The sequence below is a fragment of the Anarrhichthys ocellatus genome, unplaced genomic scaffold, assembly GCF_004355925.1.
Source record: "Anarrhichthys ocellatus isolate YVR2014 unplaced genomic scaffold, GSC_Weel_1.0 scaffold34, whole genome shotgun sequence".
Classification (NCBI taxonomy): domain Eukaryota; kingdom Metazoa; phylum Chordata; class Actinopteri; order Perciformes; family Anarhichadidae; genus Anarrhichthys; species Anarrhichthys ocellatus.
In genome coordinates this window covers 959,155-977,836 of record NW_022280064.1, presented here as the reverse complement: position 1 = coordinate 977,836, position 18,682 = coordinate 959,155, and the positions used below count along the sequence as shown (strand labels likewise).

The following is an 18,682-nucleotide window of genomic DNA, read 5'->3' as shown; positions in this document are numbered from 1 at the left end:
ACACACACACACACACACACACACACACACACACACACACACACACAGCTGGTGAAATCTAACGTTAAACCGTTTTGCAGATCACCGGAGGCTCTGTTAGTTTTTCACTTTTATGTTCCTTTTGATTTTGCGATATGAACACTTAAAAGTGTCACACATTCAAATCTCATCCTCCTCATAATAATAAAACATAAATAGAATATGTATTTTTACAGCCAGATGCTGATTTTAGATGCTGCTTCAAAGTAGAGAGCTTAAATGAAATGATTGGCAAAATGGGATTATACACCTCCTGCCTCGAGGCAAAATGTGTTTCTGTTTTGATGTTTTTAACCGGATAAAGAAAAGCAACAACTGTTTTCATCATCAAATAACCGGCATCTGAGTATTTTCTCAAGTGATTTGAAGAATTATTTGATTTATTAAATGTAAATAAATAGGGAAAATGTGCATTATGATCAATGTGACATATTAAAATATCGTTTTCTAATGACATCATACATGACAGACAAAACATTAAAAACCCTCCACAGTTGAGAAACTTTGATTTTTTGCAGTTTAATTTGTGAATTGACAAATCGACTAATAGACGTGTCGCGTTTTCCGAACTCGTCGAAACGGGAAGGAGACGCAGTGGATGAGGAGGAAATGAGCGTGAATGTGGAGGTATGACGGTGGTTTATCATGCCACTGATGAGTTTCAGGGATTATTCCACTAAGCGAGGAGGAAGAGAATGGTGCTGCGAGCAATACCTAACTGACAGATATATGCGGCAGATAGGAGTAAGATTAAAGGAGAGGAATGACAGCAGTCATCCAAACAGGAAGTCCGATTATAATAGAGCTAGGGATTAGGTTTGAACACCTATATGGTCACTAAACTTTACCTCGATGAGCTTTTACATAGAAACTTTGAAAAGACTGACCGTCAGGCACACGGCTCCTCTGTGCTAGCATGGGAGCAATTGAGACAATCACAGTGGTACACAGGAACGCACACAACTGCAGATCCCATCAGTATCCAGCAAGCTGTTGACCAGGAGGAATGTGTCCCCCGACCTGCAAAACCCCCCCTCCCATAAGCTCCATCGCTAGGATCAGCCATACAGTCGACTGATGGGTACAAACAGGAGCGCAGTAGAGTCTCTGGTGATTGAATCGGGTTCAGGTGGCCGGGGGGGGGGGGGATGTCTCGGGACACGCAACCCGCTGACAGATGGTGTCGGAGGCAAAGAGACGCACGCGTGTTTCTTTATTCTCACTTAACTAAACACACGAACACACCTCTCAGACAAAAGCACAGCAGGCAAACATGTAGGCACGAATGCTCGCTTATGTAAGAGTTTATGAAGCCGCCCGGGGACGTTACACAGACGCTTTGTTTCTGGAAATGTACAGGCGATGCGGGATGACACCGGGAGGAAGAGGGGGAAGACAAGTGGGGAAGACGGATGCCTGTAGGTACACACACACACACACACACACACACACACACACAGAGTTCAGGCAACACATAGTGAAAGCAGAGATAACGCTCCACCTCTGGGAATGAGAGTTATGTGACAGGAAGTCTCTTCTGGAGATTTTGGATTTGACTGGATCGCTGCGACTGCTGGTTTCGTCTCACTGCAAAAAAACACCAGCTGCCTTCCTCGTTTCTGTCGGCCTCCTGACAACAACCATAGCCAGCAAACTGTTGTAGACCAGAATGTGTACATGAAGGTGCACACAGAGCGTCTATAGAGGTTCTACTTTTTGCATGTTTGCGTGTGCTGCTGTAAAAACAACAATCTGTGGTTATTATGGGGAGTGACGTGCCGGACTATTACTACTAGCCAGTAGCAGTGACTTACTGGAATCTCCTCTGGTTGCCTAAATAATATACCATGACCAAGGCCACCGTACTGTCCTATTAATAATGCCATATTTTTGGCCTAATATGAGTTATATGAGTTATAATTGTTGCTTCGATACAATAAAACATGATTTCACTTCTGGTCACGTTAAACAAAAAACTGTCCGCCCTCAGTTTTTTGCTCCGTACATCATTGTTTTGTTGCCTTCTTCATATCTTCATTTTTTCTTTTCAACCACAAATGGATCAACTTCTCCAAACCTGTCTCCCCTGAACTCTCCCCCTTTCTCCTTCATCAGTACGTGCGATACCTCGCTCACTCTCTGCCGCTACTCACTCCAACCTCTCACCCTTCTCCTCCCTCATCCACCCTCCGCTCCCTCCACCTCCAAACACTGCACATCTTTGTGAGATTCAGTGCGACCAGAGTGCTGGTCTTTGTCCAGCTTGGAATTCTTAACATATCTGTGCTCGGGCCAGTCAGAGAGACAGAGAGACAGAGTCACAGATGGACATGTATGCACATTAACAGAGAGACAAGAGACAAGATCCTGCTGCTGTGGGTGCTCTGTCTCCCCAGCAGCAATGGATACTGGTGGCATTCTTTTTTTTGGCTCAGATATTAGCTTAAACGATGTCTGGTAATAATATATACTGAGGGCAAATTATCCTTCATGGCTGTCTCATTTAGTAAAAGTAACTAAAGGGTTAAACTGTGCCCAAAGAGGGTCGACTTGTTCAGTCCACTTCCTCTGGAGCGGAGCCATGTGTGCTCCTGCTGGCTCAAGATCAGACCCCACTAGGACTATCTGTGCTTTATCTTCCTCTCTGGATTTCAGCGATGTAATTAAATAAAGAATAACCTACTCAAGGTGTAGATTTTATTTTTGGGCAAAAGAGAGTTGATCTTGTTTTTTCTTGTTTGTCTCTAATGATGTCGCAGAAATCCCCTCCCTGTGGAGAGACTGGAGGTTATTAATGGCTCACATCCTGATTTATAGCCTCTCTTTTGTGTCAGTGTGTGTGTGTGTGTGTCTGTGTGTGTGTGTGTGTAGCCCATCTGTTGTGTGGACTTTGATCCGGCACTTGTCGATCAATTTGACGGGATGAAACATTTCTTCTCATTCTTATTCGCCGTTTCCTGCCCGCGTTGGCCTTCACGGCCCTCATTGTGTGTAAAGATGTTCCTTTCAGCTTCATCTTCAAGTTTACACAACAAACTGCAAAATGTAGAGAGAAGACTGGGCGTGTTCTATTGAGCTGAAGTTAACCAGGACTGAACACGCCCGCTCATACTTTATTTGCAGGCCGTACTAAATCATCAGCCGCCCAGCACATGTTATTGCCATTAACCATCCAAAAAATATTAACATTTAGCTCATAGGACTTCAAGAGCAGGCATGACTGCACAGAAAGCAGAAATCAAAGCAGCATGCTGCGAATAGCTTAGATCAATGGCAGCAATAGGACCGTAATGTTTCTGTGGGTAACTTGAGTCAGATGTTAAATGAAGGGGGCAGTTCATGTAGAAGTACATGAGCCTGATTCTTCATGTCTGTCTATCTGACTGTTTAAGCTGCCACGTTCTCTGTCTGTCTGTCCGTCCTCAGGCTTGGTGACCAGTTCTATAGGGAGGCCATCGAACACTGCCGCAGCTACAATGCCCGTCTCTGTGCCGAGCGCAGCGTGCGCATGCCCTTCCTGGACTCGCAGACTGGTGTGGCGCAGAACAACTGCTACATCTGGATGGAAAAGTGCCACCGCCAGCCAGGTGGGGAATAGTTTGACATTTTGGGAAATACGCTCATCACTTTCTCGCCCGAGAGTTAGATGAAAAGATAGATGCCGCCATCATCTGTACGCTAAATACAAAACTACAGCCAGTAGCCGGTTAGCTTAGCTTAGCATGAAGACTGAAAACAGGGGAAGATCTAGGGGTTTCTTGTGATTGCGAGGCAACCAATGTGTGACGTTCCTGTGAAATGGAATGCGCTTTAAAGGAGCTGGTTGCCAAATCTTGTCATCTTTGGACAGGGCCAGGCCTGCTGTTTCTCCCTGTTTCCAGCCCTTATGCTAAGCTAGGCTAACTAGCTACTGACTGTATGCATATCAAGGATTTAATGTAAAGATCTCCTCCCTCAATTGAAAAAAGCAAGTCAACCCATCTTTTGTATATTACATGAGTTACCATTTGCTGATTTATCATGAGACATGTAGTCAGAATGCACATCTGGGTCGCCTGTCCAGCCAAAGGGAACAATCTGCTCTTCACCGAGAGCTGGACACAAATAGCCTGTTCTCCATCTTGTATGCAAAGCCCTTCAGGCCACACCCTATACTTTGTGGCAGACCTAACTCGCATTATATGAATTTATTCTGAGTTTATCCCTACCCCCTCCTTCTCTTTATTTTTCCTCTGCTCATGCTGACAGAGAAAATAGCGTATTCCCCTCCGTCTCTGTCTTCATCTCCATATGATTAGACACAAAGTTACCAACTCATTCGATTCAAGCGCAAGAAGGCTGCTTTTCTAAAATAGTGACAAGGCAAATATTTAAATTGTTTACTGGAGTAAAACTGCATGTTATCATCCTCAACATTAAGTTATGGTTCTACATCTACACTGATATGATAAAGAAGCCCACATTCCGGGTTTTATGTGAGTTTCTGGAATCTGAGACGGATGTTTTGGAATATGTGGACCATTAGCCTGAGCACTGAAAGTGAGACATATTAAGTGTCAGGGAAGAAAGACCAGTCCACTCTGTGTGTGTGTGTGTGTGTGTGTGTGTGTGTGTGTGTGTGTGTGCGTGTGTGCGTGTGTGTTTGTCGTGGTCTCAATGCAAGTTTTGCTAAAATGGTAAGCCTGCCAATGGTTGTTAAAATTCTTCCTGTGTGCTTGTGCATGTGTGTACGCCTATATTTATGAATGTGTGTGTGTGTGTGTGTGTGTCTGTCCAGGCCAAGCAGCAGGACAGATGTACACCTATCCTGCTCGTTGCTGGAGAAAGAAGAGGCGACTCCACCCTCCCCTGGATCCTCAGCTCCGCCTGTGTGAGCTTCGACTGGGTAAGACAAACAAAGCGCACATACACACACGGCCGTGCAGCACATTGACATGCATGCACAGTGAACGCCAAAGCCGCAGCAGTATCGACCCACAGTTATACAATGAAAGCCACTCAAACCGGTGCGCCCGCTCCTTTTGGTTGTTCATCGCATCTGAATGCACATGTGCATTGTGTGTGTGCCCTCTGTGCTCTGGTGTGGCTGCACAGAGCTTTAGGCGTGCTCAGTGGCGTTAATGTTCACTATCTGACCATCTGGCTCTGGTTAGCCCTTCTCTTTCGCCAGGTCTCCAGGTTCATTCTCTCCCCTGAATCAATACCTCCTCTCACTGTTCTCTGGCAGTAGACACACACACACACACACACACATGACTCTCTGTTGCAGCACACAAGCACCCTAACTGGGCCTCTATAATCATTTGTCCATGAGGCATTAGAATGTAAGTGAGTCTTTTTTATGTGTGTCTGTGTGTGTATCCATGCATGCATATGTGTGTGTTGTGGGGGATTTTAGCAAAGGAATGCCTCAGGAACCCGATAAGTGAGAGACATAAAGGCGAGTCTTTGTATCTGCTTTGCCACACTATTGTTTCCACCTTGCTGTCTTCCAGACGCAATATAATACTCCAGAGTGTTCCACCAAGAACGATTCAGCTTTAAGCACAAGAGACATCTTCAGGAAAAAAAACTAGAGAAGAAAATCCCCAAACACAACCAACCAACTAAAGCACGTGAAGGGAAAGAAAACTAGCATTACACTGCAGTTAACCAGAGCAGGAAAGCCATTGTAGGGTGAAAGAGTAGACGTCTCCACTTTAGTTTTACAGGGATCCATTTCTTCAGTTTGGCCCAGATATCTATCACAACACGACAGAGGAATGTCAGTGCTCCCCTTTCAGACTTTTGGAAACGCTTTATGTTTATTTAATGCTTCCTGAGCAGAGAGGTTTGGCTTTTGTGTGAAGATACACAGAGGTTCTGTCACAAGGTTACTTTGAAATAGTTTGAAACCGGGATCTAACTCCTTGTTTTGTACATTAGATCCTCTGCTTCTTGTTCATGCCGTTGCTAAGTGGACATGCCTCAGCGGCCATTTTGCTTCCCTCAGTATAAACTCCATTTAATCTAATGAGGGTTACAAAAAAGCAAGCAAATGCATAAGAGTAAGATATTTGCACCAATTGTGTGCACAAATGTACAAAAAGCAATGAGCGTGCAATTTACCTTCACCTCTTTCTCGTGCTTTTCTTAGTTCATGTTTCCTACCTTTGATGTCAGGGGTGCGATGGCGTGGGCCACTTTACATTACACTCACTCCAGTGATTTAGTGTTGTATCTACTTAAAGCTATATCCTGATTTTTAGTCTGTAGTATGGGTCAACCTCTAAAAACTCTGGATCCTACATTTCCCATAATGCAGCTCTAAAGCATCTTTCATTAGACCCCCAAGCAGGGCTGTATAGTACTCGAGTCCGGTCTCAAAAAAATACCCCTCCGCCTCTTTCTTAACGTACTTGTAGACATCTGTAATGGTCCTCAAACCTAAATGCTATGAATGAATTAGTTTCATGTTAGAAGATCAATATTGTTTATAGATAGATTATATCTGTCCGTCCGAACTCCCTCATCACTATAATAGCACGGGGAAGACACTATTATCTATTATGTTCTTGAACAGGACTCAATTTGTTTTGGACTCGGTCTTGACCTGGTCTCGACTGCCTTTAGACTTGCTCTGAACTTGGACTTGACTGGACCTGGTCTTGTACTTGACTTGGTCCCGACTACATCCCTGCCTCCATGTCTCCTAAATGTCCACTTCTTTCAAATCCCACACCTCCAGTGTGAAACGTCAGCTTTCTATAAGAGATTTAAGTCTTAAGCCCAAACCCAGCTAATGACATCATCAGGCTTTATTTTCTCAAACCTTGGAAAGCTTCTCCAGAAGAGCTATAATCTCTTCTGCCCCATAGAAGAGACTCTACAACTGAGTAGTATGAGTAAACTGACCCCCATGGGTAAAATCGGTGGAGTGCCCCTTTAAGGTCAGCAGTGGATCCAGATCAATATGATATGTGAGCGCGTGGGGATGTTTGTTCGTATGGGCTTGGGGGTGTGGGGCGTTTCTTTGCTTTTCGCTGGCAGAGCAGAACATTCAGCTCCACATTCTCCCCACCACGTTTGTCCTGGAGCGTCAAGGGAGGGGTGAGGAGGTTAAAAAGGGGAAGGAGGGCAAAGAAGATGGGGGGCGAGGAAAGCAAGCAGTGTAGGAGAGGAGGGAGGGTGTCAGCAGAGAACGGAGGTGAAGGAGGAGGCGTATATGGTGGGTTGCGGGGGGGATACAGAGTGGGGGACTGTCCTGTCTGTGCCAGCAAGTCAACCTACACCCAGCAAGTCAACCTACACAAATGGACACAAAGAAATAGGAGGAGGAGGAGGAGGAGGAGGAGGAGGAGGGAAAAGAGGAGACCCAGCAGCTCTGTATTCAATAAGAACATCTCACACACTCCCTGCCGTTCTTATCACACCCCTACTTTCATTCTGCTCTGATCCCGGTGTTAAGAGTTCAAAGACGAGAACGGCTAGTCAATCCTGCAGCAAGTTCACCTCCACGGAAATGAATAGAGGGAGAGGAAGAAAGACTGAGAGCAGATGCTTGAAAGAGAGAGAGAGAGAGAGAGAGAGAGAGAGAGAGAGAGAGAGAGAGAGAGAGAGACCGAGACCGGAGATGTAATTCAGGCCTGTGAGCACTGTTTTCTCGTTTAGGTTCAGTATTTCCTCTTCTCTTACTGTGCACCTGGTGCCGCTGTTACTAAAGCTCCCTTTACATGCAGAGGCAGCACTCACACAATGTCCACATTGATACTGATACATCGTCTCTGCTTTGGTCCTGCAGACAGCCAGGAGAGAACATTTTACAAATTTGAGTTTTGTGTTTAATGTGGTCAGCAAACAAATTGTAAAAATAAATTGCACCGGTAAAGACATTGGCTCAGACACACACACACACACACACACACACACACACACACACACACACACACACACACACACTTGCCATTTAAAGTACTTTCTCTTAGTCTCTTCTGCCATCACCTCCTCAGAAGCCGAGATGGCCCCCAAGCGCGAGGTGCCCCCAGGGGAGGCCACAGCCTTGGAGGCCCTCCTGAGGGGGGACAGCCTGCTGGAGAAAAAAAACAACATCTGTAAGGAAGAGGAAACGTTGCTGGAAATACAGGTATTTTGTCAAGTGTGCATTATGTACAGTATCATACATTATTAATGTGTATCTACTGCCAAAATATGAACCCTTATCTCCCCATATTACTTCTTTCCAACCTCTTTTTACTTTTACCTAACGCTCCCACTATGTGTGTGTTTGTGCTCCGTAGAGAGTTCTGGAGGCGGAGGAAAACGGGGACGGCCTCCATGATGATGAAGACTTTGAGCAGGATACTCCAAAGAGAAAGAACAGAAACAGAGGCAAAGTGAGTGTCACAGACAAGAGACACAGCATGTGTGTGTGTGGTGTAAAAGACAATAGTAACAAAGTTTCATCAATACAAAATCTATTAAATGAAAGATTTCTACTGTATCTTCCTGCCATTAAAAACTGTTTCATAACAAATTATCACAATAAACCTTGTTTTTGATGTATTAAGTTAAAAGACATATACACATTTATGTAAAGTATGCTGCATTTAAATATAAAATATCCTAAATTTCAACATTCATACATTGGAGGTTTGAACATCAGACGAGTGTTGCGTTTCCTTTCAGAACAGAGGATCCAATCGCAGGAGGACAGAACCCGTTAACGCCGACGACCAGGACAAACCTTATGTCTGTGACAGTAAGAGAAAAGGAAACCTAATTATTTGTACATCATGTGCCCTCATGTGATCAGTGTCACTAGTTTTTGCTTTACACACTAGTTTACCTAAATTCAGAGGGTTTCCTGAAGCTCACGTGGGTGGAGAAACTCTCTGCTCCTTAGATCTAGCATTACCAAAGTTAATTCCTTTATGATGTATCAGGAAACCCTTCTCTACACGCTTGTTCCAAAATCGTAGCTTCTATAAACGGAGACAAAATCCAGCAGACGTGCTCCCTCAATGATGGCCCCCTCTTCTTCTGTCCTAAGAGCTGTGCTCTGCAGCATGAAGGAAGAGTTCGCTGTTAATCCAGACCTGACTAGCATGCCACTCGCGTACTTGGACAGAATCCCCAAGAGATAGCCACGCTGACTTGACTGAGCCCCAAACAAATTGAATCTCATCCTCATTTTGTGTCTTGTGCTGTCTTTCCTTTATTGTTTGCTTTTGTGTCTTCTCTGTTCCAGATAAATACAAACAAAAGCATAACTCAAAAAAGGCTGAAGAAGGTATCTGAACCTGTCTCCATCTTGTCCTTCTAGGGGCTCCGTGAACTGTCTTTACATGATTGGCTTTGTTTTTTTTCTGCCATGGGCGTCCGGTTCGGGAATGGCTGACTGAATGCTAATCCCTTGGAGATATCTAACGCTTTAAGTGCTCTATGCTAGTCCATTTCCCTGAATTCAGTGCGAGCATTGCATGAAACTAACGCTGTGTGCCTTAATGCTTGCATATTGCAAGGAATGCACCAAATGATGCTTAAGCAGCACCTCCACTAATGTCCCACCGAGGGATGCATGTTTCTGAAGGCCGCACTAGCTGTGATGTGATCCGCAGACGTAGCCATTGTAGAAGTGTTCACACTGGGTGGACTTTCTTAAGATGTTTCATACGGATCAGTTTTTAACTGTGGGCTTGGATTGGCGGTGAGTTTACAGGGAGACGGGGAAGCTTTGAAGCTTTCTGGTGGGAAAAAAAAATGGCTCCAGAATTGGCTCTCGCAAGGAAAGCAGCATAAATATACAGTATAATAAGAAACTTCTATGATGGCTACAGCTCTAACGTGTTCTACAATGACCCCTAGAGCTACTACAATATTAGACTATAGATTATAGTTTTATTCATGAGCTTACAAATCCTGTTTTTATATATTAGACTTGTGACTTCCAGCAGGATAGAGACAGAGCGCAACGTGTCGTACCAAAGAACAGAAATCGGCCCCACAACATGCAACCAAGGGCTGACATGTTAACAAAATGCCCGTAGCTAGCTAAAAACATCATATATCAGCATGCCAAATAATTATATTCCCCTGTTACAGAAGTTGCATACTGTCAAAATGTTTTAGCTTAACTTACAGAAATATAGTTAACCTAGAACTGACAGTTGGACAGAAAGCTTGCTGCACTGTACTTGGTGTCAGGATTGCACAGTTTTCAAATTTGTCCTGAGATGTCTCACGTCTTATTGCCTGTATCCTCAGTTTTTTTGGGTTCTGAGTAGTGCAACCCAACACCCAACAGCTTTTAGGCAATTTTCTGTTGTCACGAAAGTGACAAGTAAGCACATTCAAGCGAGACAAAGTCAATGGAGAGCGATGAATTGTCTTTCCCCTGCGTAGTGGGCGGGACAAGTAAGCAGGACTTGAATGCGCTCTGTCTCTATAAAAATATGCCAGTAAAGTTTTAACCTTGTGTTGCTTTCTCGTAATATCTGTTTTTGAAAACAGTCGCAGGTCTGTTGCGTCATGTCCCCATATCTCTATTTTTCCTTTTATTAGACTTCCTCGTGAAATATTTTGAATTAGGATTTTCTTTTTTAAATAAATGCCTGATTTGATGTTTGCTTTATGTCGTGCCTTAATTATTGTTTCAACTTATTTAACTCATAAATCCATTTTCTTGGCATTAAATATGTAGTAGATAAAGCTCCTCGCTCACTGTCTCAGCAGCAATAATAGATCCTCTCATCAAACATAAATACTAACAGTTCCTGCAAATTAATATATGTTATATTCCAATTAAGACAGGGATGACAAATGCCTTTGAGCAGACTCGACTGCTCTACAGTGTATCGCACAAGGTTCTACGTGTCTCTAATGGACCTTTTGATGTTTTATCTGTAGTCTGTGGAAAGCGCTACAAGAACCGGCCCGGCCTGAGCTACCACTACACCCACACTCACCTGGCAGAGGAGGAGGGTGAGGAGGAGAAGGAAGCAGAGAGGTCCCCGTCTCCTCCGTTTAGCGCCGACAACCACAAACGTAAGCTGCAGGCTAGCATTTGATTACATAGCCCGTCAAAAAGGTTTCAGTAAGTGCTAGCTCAGGACAGAGACTCCCCAATGTACGCAGCCATACACTCGTACAATTTCCCAAATCACAGTTTATGGTAAACCAGACGGCCTCGCGCTGTCAGACAATGAATGGCAGCTCATGTGTCCTCCTGTTTACATGTGTCTGTTCCTGCCAACAGCTCAGAAGGCTGCGGATGGCTCCATCATCCCCAACGACTACTGTGACTTCTGCCTGGGAGACCAGGACTCCAACAGAAAGACGGGCCAGGCCGAGGAGCTGGTGTCCTGCTCTGACTGTGGACGCTCCGGTGAGTCTCCAGTCTCCCCCTATCATTAGAAACTTTGCATTAACATCCACACAGTTCATTTTAGTTCGCTTATTCCATGTCATCTTGGTTCAAACCAGCCTGCGTCTTTACCTGAGGATGTAGACCTGATGATACATTTATGGCGTGCAGTGAATTGAGCTTTCATGTTGCCGCAGTGTCTTTGTCAATGGGTTGTCAATGAGTCTTGTAGACCATCAGAAGTGAGAGCCAATCGCTGGAACTTTTTGCAGTTTCCCTCCTGAAGATAATATTGATCCGCTGCTTGCTTCCATCCTGCATGCTTCTCCATGTCAACCTCGCCCATCAGTAAGGACTTCTGCCTTTAGACGACATGCATATTCACTCTTTTGTTGCTCAGTTTTCACGCATTACTTTGTGGCACTTTTGGCTGCATTTTTGTCTCTTTTTTCCCCCTTTTTTTCCTCCTGGATATCTCAGCAAAACATTTTCTCGAATACGCTCAAACGTCTTGCGTAGTAAGAGAGCATTCATTTCAACCAGTGAGATGTTTTCTTGCTACGGCAGACTTTAGTAGAACAGCTGCGAGAGTGTGTGGCCTTGTCTGTGTTGCTCTGACGCTGATGTTTTCATGGTAGCTGGAAGAGGAGGAGGGAAGAAGCATGGGAGGAAGCCGAGTGCTCTAGAGGAATTGTTCGGCAGCACGTCAGACAGCGAGGCCTCCACGTTTCGTGGCTTTGAAGATGCAGACCTGGAAGACCTTATGTTTTCAGACAATGATGATGCTGTAGCCGACAGCTGATGACGGGACTACCTGGACCTCGTGACAATAAAACCAATTTTCTGATTAAATGTTTTCATCGTGGGAACTCTCGAAGACAGGATAACAATGCCAACTTGCCTTGAAGATCTCCAGATTTATTTTTAACTTTTTTTAAAGATGTAGGAAGCGCATTCCTTCAAAAAACATCTTTTTCTTGGAAATGTTGCCTCCGATGGATAAAGTGGCTTTTTTTTTTTTTTACCACGGTCGGATGGATTTTTACTGTTGAACGCGTTCAGACATTTTTCCATTTTTCATAAACCAACAATAATGTCCTCACACTTGCTTGTGTAAGATAATCAAGATCACAAACTGATCTTCAGAGCTACATCCTAATTAAATCTGGACTGAAAAGCTTAATAGCAGACACGGTGGACCAGAGGAAAGAGGAATAAATTACACGAGTGGCCGCTAATGTGGCGGGGGGAGGGATGAGCGTGGACTCTTGAGTCACTCCATTGGCTAAAGAGGACATGTAGCCGAGAGGTAAGAGCCAACCGGCACTCCATTGCTCCTCTCTGTCTTTACGGACAAGACCTTTTCTTTTGTTACTAGACGTAGAGTAGAAATGCTTTATCTACAGCCTCATTATGTGCTATCCCTTTAAGACGATAGGCCATCTTTTAAACTGCCGCATCTTATTTCTACCCGACTGTAATTCCTCCGTTTGATTTAGGAGGCAGGCAGCAGCTGAAACCTTTCTGCTTTGAATTTCGCTCACATCACATTTGTCTTTATTCACCCATCGCAGGCTGAAGAATGTTTTCCATGTTTCTGGCTGCTTTCCCAGTCCAGATGTAAATCCTTCACTATGTGCTCATTCATGGCTCATTGATACCCCATTGAAATCAGGGTCACGCAGATAACCGTGTGCACCAGAAGCTGTGGGGAGGCTACAAAAAGACATTGACAGTAACTGCAAAATGTTTGTTTTTAGATTTAAAATTTTACCAAAAATATCATTCTTTTTGAGTTGTCGCAGCTGTACATTTTTTTGGGAGGATGATGAAATACTGCTCGGCTCTGTTTTCCTGTGCACACATCATGGCTCGTGTTTTGTTCTCCAGACATATAATCACTTGAATGCTGTTGATGCTGCATTTCATCCAGCTGTACGGACTGTCAACACTATGGGGTGCAATTACAGACACTTACACTGACTCAGTCTTTGTCTGTGTCTCTCTGCTATCACATACAAATCACCACTGACATTGTTTTGTAAACTCTTCTGGCAATCCACTCTTGGCCCCCCCCCCCTTTCCTTTATTCTTTCCATTCTCTCCTCTCTCTCTCTTTTCTCTCCTGCCCTCCCCGTCGCCCTGCAGGTCACCCCACATGTCTGCAGTTCACTGATAACATGATGCAGGCAGTGAGGACGTACCAGTGGCAGTGCATAGAGTGCAAGTCCTGCAGCCTCTGTGGCACCTCAGAGAACGATGTACGTATGCTGTAGGAGAGGGACGTCTTGTATTATCCCATGTGGCCCTTTGAGTTTGCTTTGAAGCGCACCAAATTTGACTTGCTTTCCTTTTAATGGTGTGACCTTTCCACTGGCACATACTTGCCAAGCATATATTATATGCGACTAGTCAGCCATGATGTGATGTTTGGTTTTTTAATGATGTGTTGTAAAAGAGTGAAAGATACACATTTCACTCTTTTGGATAGAAGATGTAAATCATCATAAATTCATGGGATACATTTATGTGTGTAGCACAATTTCATACAAATCGACAGTGGTTTGCAAGATGAGATAATAAAACAATAATTATGTTAACACTAAAAGAGGACTTCAACTTTAAGGTAATAAATACCCACCACAGCAAAATTACAACAAAGGTGTATTATATAAGGTTGCATGTTACCTACCACTTTTTGGAAAGACGTAACAGAATTTTGGGCATAAAGACTTCTCTTTGAAGCTGTCGCGAGATGTTTTGAAAGCTCACACTGCTACTTGCCAGACCTCTTTTTATAGCTAATAAATGCTGCAACATAATGTGGGTCACATTTATAGCAGCATTTACTTACTTACTTCAGCATTTATATCCTTTTCCAGGCAGGATTTGTGTGTTTTTTTCCTGCCCCCTGTACATATATATATATATATATATATACGTATATATACAGTATAATAATAATTAAGATGTTGATGGTATGTTGCTAATGCAGGATCAGCTGCTGTTCTGTGATGACTGTGACAGAGGATACCACATGTACTGCCTGAAGCCTCCAATGACCAAGCCTCCAGAAGGTACAACAGCCACTCTCATGGGTTTTATTATACATGAGCGTGCAGACACTATATATGTCATGTGCTGTATGTTTGAGAGAGACTACAAGCTAAGGCTATATATGGAAATCGGCAAGGAGGACAACGATTTCAGCCTCTCTTTCTCCCTCTCTTTCTCTGCAGGGAGCTGGAGCTGCCACGTGTGTCTGGACCTGTTGAAAGACAAGGCCTCCGCCTATGGAGAGGCTTAACTTCCTTGGACATTCTTCTCAACACACACGTACACACAATATATATATATATATATATATATATATATATATATATATATATATATTTGTACCTATACATTAACTGTCTGACATACCCCACACGTTAGCAAACACGTTCTCTCAGATAGAATCGAACACACACACAGATACACTCTTCCACACACACACTCCAGTGCATTAGCAGGCTCAGGGCGGTTTCCTGTTTGAGGCGCAAAGATCTTTGACCTCTCATATAGCCGAGCAACACTCCGAACGGCATCAACATGCAGTCTCGACCATAAGTCGGCTAACAGCGCTTACAGCAGGTCTGCCGTTCAGTCATCTCTCTACCTCACCACTCAGCAGACGGCAAAAAAGCCAAAAGCAAGATTGATAATGGCCGATACTGTGTAGTACACGTGTATGTGAAAAACATGCTCATCATAAACCAACCGTGGACGTTTTCCCCGTCATTTAAATTAATTCGAGTGTAATTTGGAAGACTTTTCGCTTGCTTCCCTTGCTGATCCAGCTCCACCGTGGGTTTGACTAATGTTTGTTTAAATTCTTTTCCTCCGAGCTCTACTCCTCTCCTGTGTTTAGACTTGACAGTGACATTCCTTCTTCATATCTGGACAGACTCAATGTTAGTTATGCCATCTTTCACAGGTTTTTGTCAAGCTCGGCGAAATTTATATCCTGCGCTAAGAGGAAGCGGAGCGATAGAACTGCCTCGGTCATCATTCTTGTCGCAGCGTGGTGACATTTCTAATCCACGTCTGTATTTTGTATCCTTGCAGTCACTAGGATACCACGGTGCTCAATATGACACTTTACACAAAATTATAACATTTCTTCACACAGAATGTTATTGTTTATTTATTGATCCAATGTTACTGTCAAGGAGATCATTGTTACTGTAAATCAGTGGTTCCCAAACGCCCCCTCTCCCGCCACACACGCACACACATAAATGTATTGAATTTTTATTATCTGGTAACAATACTGAGGGAACTATTAACAAAAGGAGATGAAATATATTTAAATAACATATGAACACAAACTGCATTTTCTAGAATCTAACTCGTGTGTTTTTGTTTTTACAAAGGCGTTTTTTTTTTTTTTTAAAGATGCAGAGCATCACCCTCACACATGTCCCATGGAGCTACATTGCTTCAGCATGTGGACCAAATCCAAAACTGGACAGTAAACCATGATTGGAAAAATGCTTTTCAATGAACCTTTACACCTCTGTTGGACATTTCAAAAATATTCTGCTGGTGAATAAGGTTTGTTTTGCCGTCAGTGGTTTCACTCTTCATTTCACCCATGAGTAATGTGTGGCCCTTACAATACCTCTGCGCCCCTCTAGAGGGCTCCACCCCACAGTTTGGGAACCACTGCTGTTAATTAACCAGAGAAATGTGTGTAGAATCAAAACTATTTTGAGCAAACAAGTGTGGTGAATCATATAAATGTCCTGAGTAAGCAGTGATGAGTCCTGTCTGGAAGTTAACACAGGTTATATGAGAACTCATTACAGTTTTTATGCAGTTACAGTGCAACCAGAATATACTCTGGGCATTCTTGGTTTGTATTACGACATGAGTAAGGTTGATATGTTCAATTGTAACGTGAAATCTTCGAAAGCCCCATCAATGTAATTTATGTTTTTTTTTACAGAACAGATTTGGTAGCACTAATCTAATGATCATGAAAAGGAAGAACCATCAAGAATAAGCTCAAAACTAACCAGAAAAAGCCCTTAAAGTACACATAGTGTGCCAGCCTTCACAAGATATCACAATCTGCATTTGTGGGGTTTTTTTTTTAAGTGTGAGTTTGTATGTGATATTACTTTTCCACCGACAATCATGAGCTAGTGTAGATACATCATGTTAATATAAAGATGGTTTTATTGTTTTGTTCCATGGCGGGTGTAAGGACCCTTTGTGTCTTCCTTTTTAAAAATCTCTTGGATGTCATTCTTATTTGATGCCATCACCTCCCGTGATTTAACATGCGTGTTGTATTTCGTTAAAGTAAATGTTGTGTTTTGTGTTGAAATAAAGACTTTTTTTTTCCATTGGTCTTGTTTCTTTTGCTTGTTATCTATGAAATGTATCTGCAGGTTCACATTTTGCCTGTGAAATAAATTCACAGAAATACTATTCCTGCTTCTGTTCCCTTTCAACAATCCATTACCAGGAAACCCTAATGGTGTGTATTCAATTTGGAAATGGATATTGAGTGTTTATATGGCTCTTGCCAAGATGGCTGCATCTGATATATCCATTATAATGTGATGAACAGATAAGTCATCCTACTCCCATGTGGCTGCCTTTCTGTTTGTCTGGCGAGCTTTCTCTCTGTGGATGTAAATTAAGAAATCCAATATGAAACATCCAGAAGCCTGCGATGTCTTCAAGTCTGGAGCTGCTCCACAGACAGTGCACTGATTTCTTGGACCCATAACGATATAGTTCTGAAACAACATGTAGCCATATACTATGACGTCTTTCCACATTCATTGTCTATGGAGGTGTTCCACTTCACAAATGGATTTGTAACATTACTTGTGCTTTGCCCATTGACAATTCAAAATGTGTTAGCACTTACATACAATTACCACAAGGGAGTGGTGTTGGACTAGAGTAAGGCCTCAACACTTTGTGACATCCTGTCGTGTTGAGATGAAATATTTAAAACACTCGTCGATTGCAGTTGCAAGATTTAAAGATGTTCTGTGCAAACAAACCTAACTGTGCATCTTCAAACCAGAGTTCGAGAACGTTCTGTGTCTCGTCTTTGACATTTTTCTGTACTATTATCGATCAGAGTGCAATAATATACAATCATAAAAAGAGTACAATAATCACAGTAATACTGTTGCTTTATTGGGGAATATGCATCCACAAGAGAAAAGACAGACAGAAGACTGCTTTAAACTGTAATATAGAACTGCCTGTTGATCATCTATACCTTCCAAATAATGACGTAGCTTACTTTACTCACAAAAAATGTTCTGTCTTTTTGTATTGCAAATATCTTCAATTAGTGAAACAAATAACTTCCATTAGTGAAACCTCCCTCCCATAAAATTCAAAAGTAATCCTGTACTATGTTAAAAAATTCAAATCAGATTATTTCATGTTTTTCAAAGAAAGTGACTAAACTGATTTAATTGGAGTTGCTACATCTCTGCTGGTTAGGGTGTGTTTGTTTTAGCATCCCGTAGTCATTTCAGAGATGATGGCCAGGAAAGAGCTTGTTGCGAATCTGGGATTCAGGAGGAGCTGCTCCAGCATCTCTCTGCCTTTCTCTCTTGTGGTCACTGAACACATGGCACTTCTCCACATATTCACCAGAGACCCACCTGGTAGAGGACATGGTCATCATTAAGAGTTCAAAAAGCCTTGATTATAATATTTATGTGTGTGTGTGTGTGTGTGTGTGTGTGTGTGTGTGTGTGTGTGTGTCCTACCCAGTAAACTGTTGATGCTGCTCATCCAGGAGAAGATGTATAGTGTGTGGTTCTCCGCCTCACTCAGATCGGCTATGTTAGGTGCACTGTCGCCCACCTAGACGTACAGATATGACATACAAAACAAGAGTTTGATAAATGCGCAGGTCGTAAAACAAATTAAATTAATGGAGCGATGCAGTTGTAGTTACGTACCTGTAAAACACGACTTGGGAGAGGGATTATGAACAGTGCAGATTTGTCCATATTGGATTGGAAATGTGCCGCAGCAACGTACTCGGCCGAGTTCTGCCAGCTCTGAGAAAATGTCACCTCTACGGAGGAGTAGTGGCTCTGCCTGAAGGAGAGGAGAAAACAGGAGATGGATGCAGCTTGTTTGAATGGTTGCTGAGAGTTAAATGAGAAAAATGATACCACACTACATCATGACAGTGGTACAGGGGAGAAAATACAGACAGTGCAAGCTGAGTGGTTGAACTGAGGCCTGTGGGGGGGGGGGGGGGGGGGGGGG

General features: G+C 43.1%; 2 protein-coding genes across 6 annotated transcripts in view; one reads left to right on the top strand and one right to left on the bottom strand.

The window, feature by feature from the left end:
* The window catches only part of dpf3 (double PHD fingers 3), a 19,318-nt gene extending 4,590 nt beyond the window's left edge, over positions 1-14,728 (top strand). Inside the window, exons 2-12 of one of the 5 annotated variants that reach the window (XM_031865973.1) lie at positions 3,466-3,626; positions 4,817-4,924; positions 8,028-8,161; positions 8,316-8,411; positions 8,704-8,776; positions 9,266-9,307; positions 10,924-11,061; positions 11,273-11,401; positions 13,529-13,641; positions 14,376-14,457; positions 14,620-14,728. In XM_031865973.1, coding sequence (XP_031721833.1) covers positions 3,466-3,626; positions 4,817-4,924; positions 8,028-8,161; positions 8,316-8,411; positions 8,704-8,776; positions 9,266-9,307; positions 10,924-11,061; positions 11,273-11,401; positions 13,529-13,641; positions 14,376-14,457; positions 14,620-14,687 — 1,144 coding nt within the window. In that variant the 3' untranslated portion in view covers positions 14,688-14,728. The other 4 variants (XR_004213392.1, XM_031865975.1, XM_031865976.1 and 1 more) reach the window with 4 other exon arrangements.
* Positions 14,729-17,562: 2,834 nt separating this feature from the next.
* Positions 17,563-18,682, bottom strand: part of leg1.1 (liver-enriched gene 1, tandem duplicate 1) — a 3,405-nt gene continuing 2,285 nt past the window's right edge. Inside the window, exons 6-8 of the mRNA XM_031865923.1 lie at positions 18,367-18,508; positions 18,172-18,268; positions 17,563-18,063 (exon numbers count right to left, since the gene is read on the bottom strand). Coding sequence (XP_031721783.1) covers positions 17,912-18,063; positions 18,172-18,268; positions 18,367-18,508 — 391 coding nt within the window. The 3' untranslated portion in view covers positions 17,563-17,911. The remainder of the gene's footprint in view (positions 18,064-18,171; positions 18,269-18,366; positions 18,509-18,682) is intronic.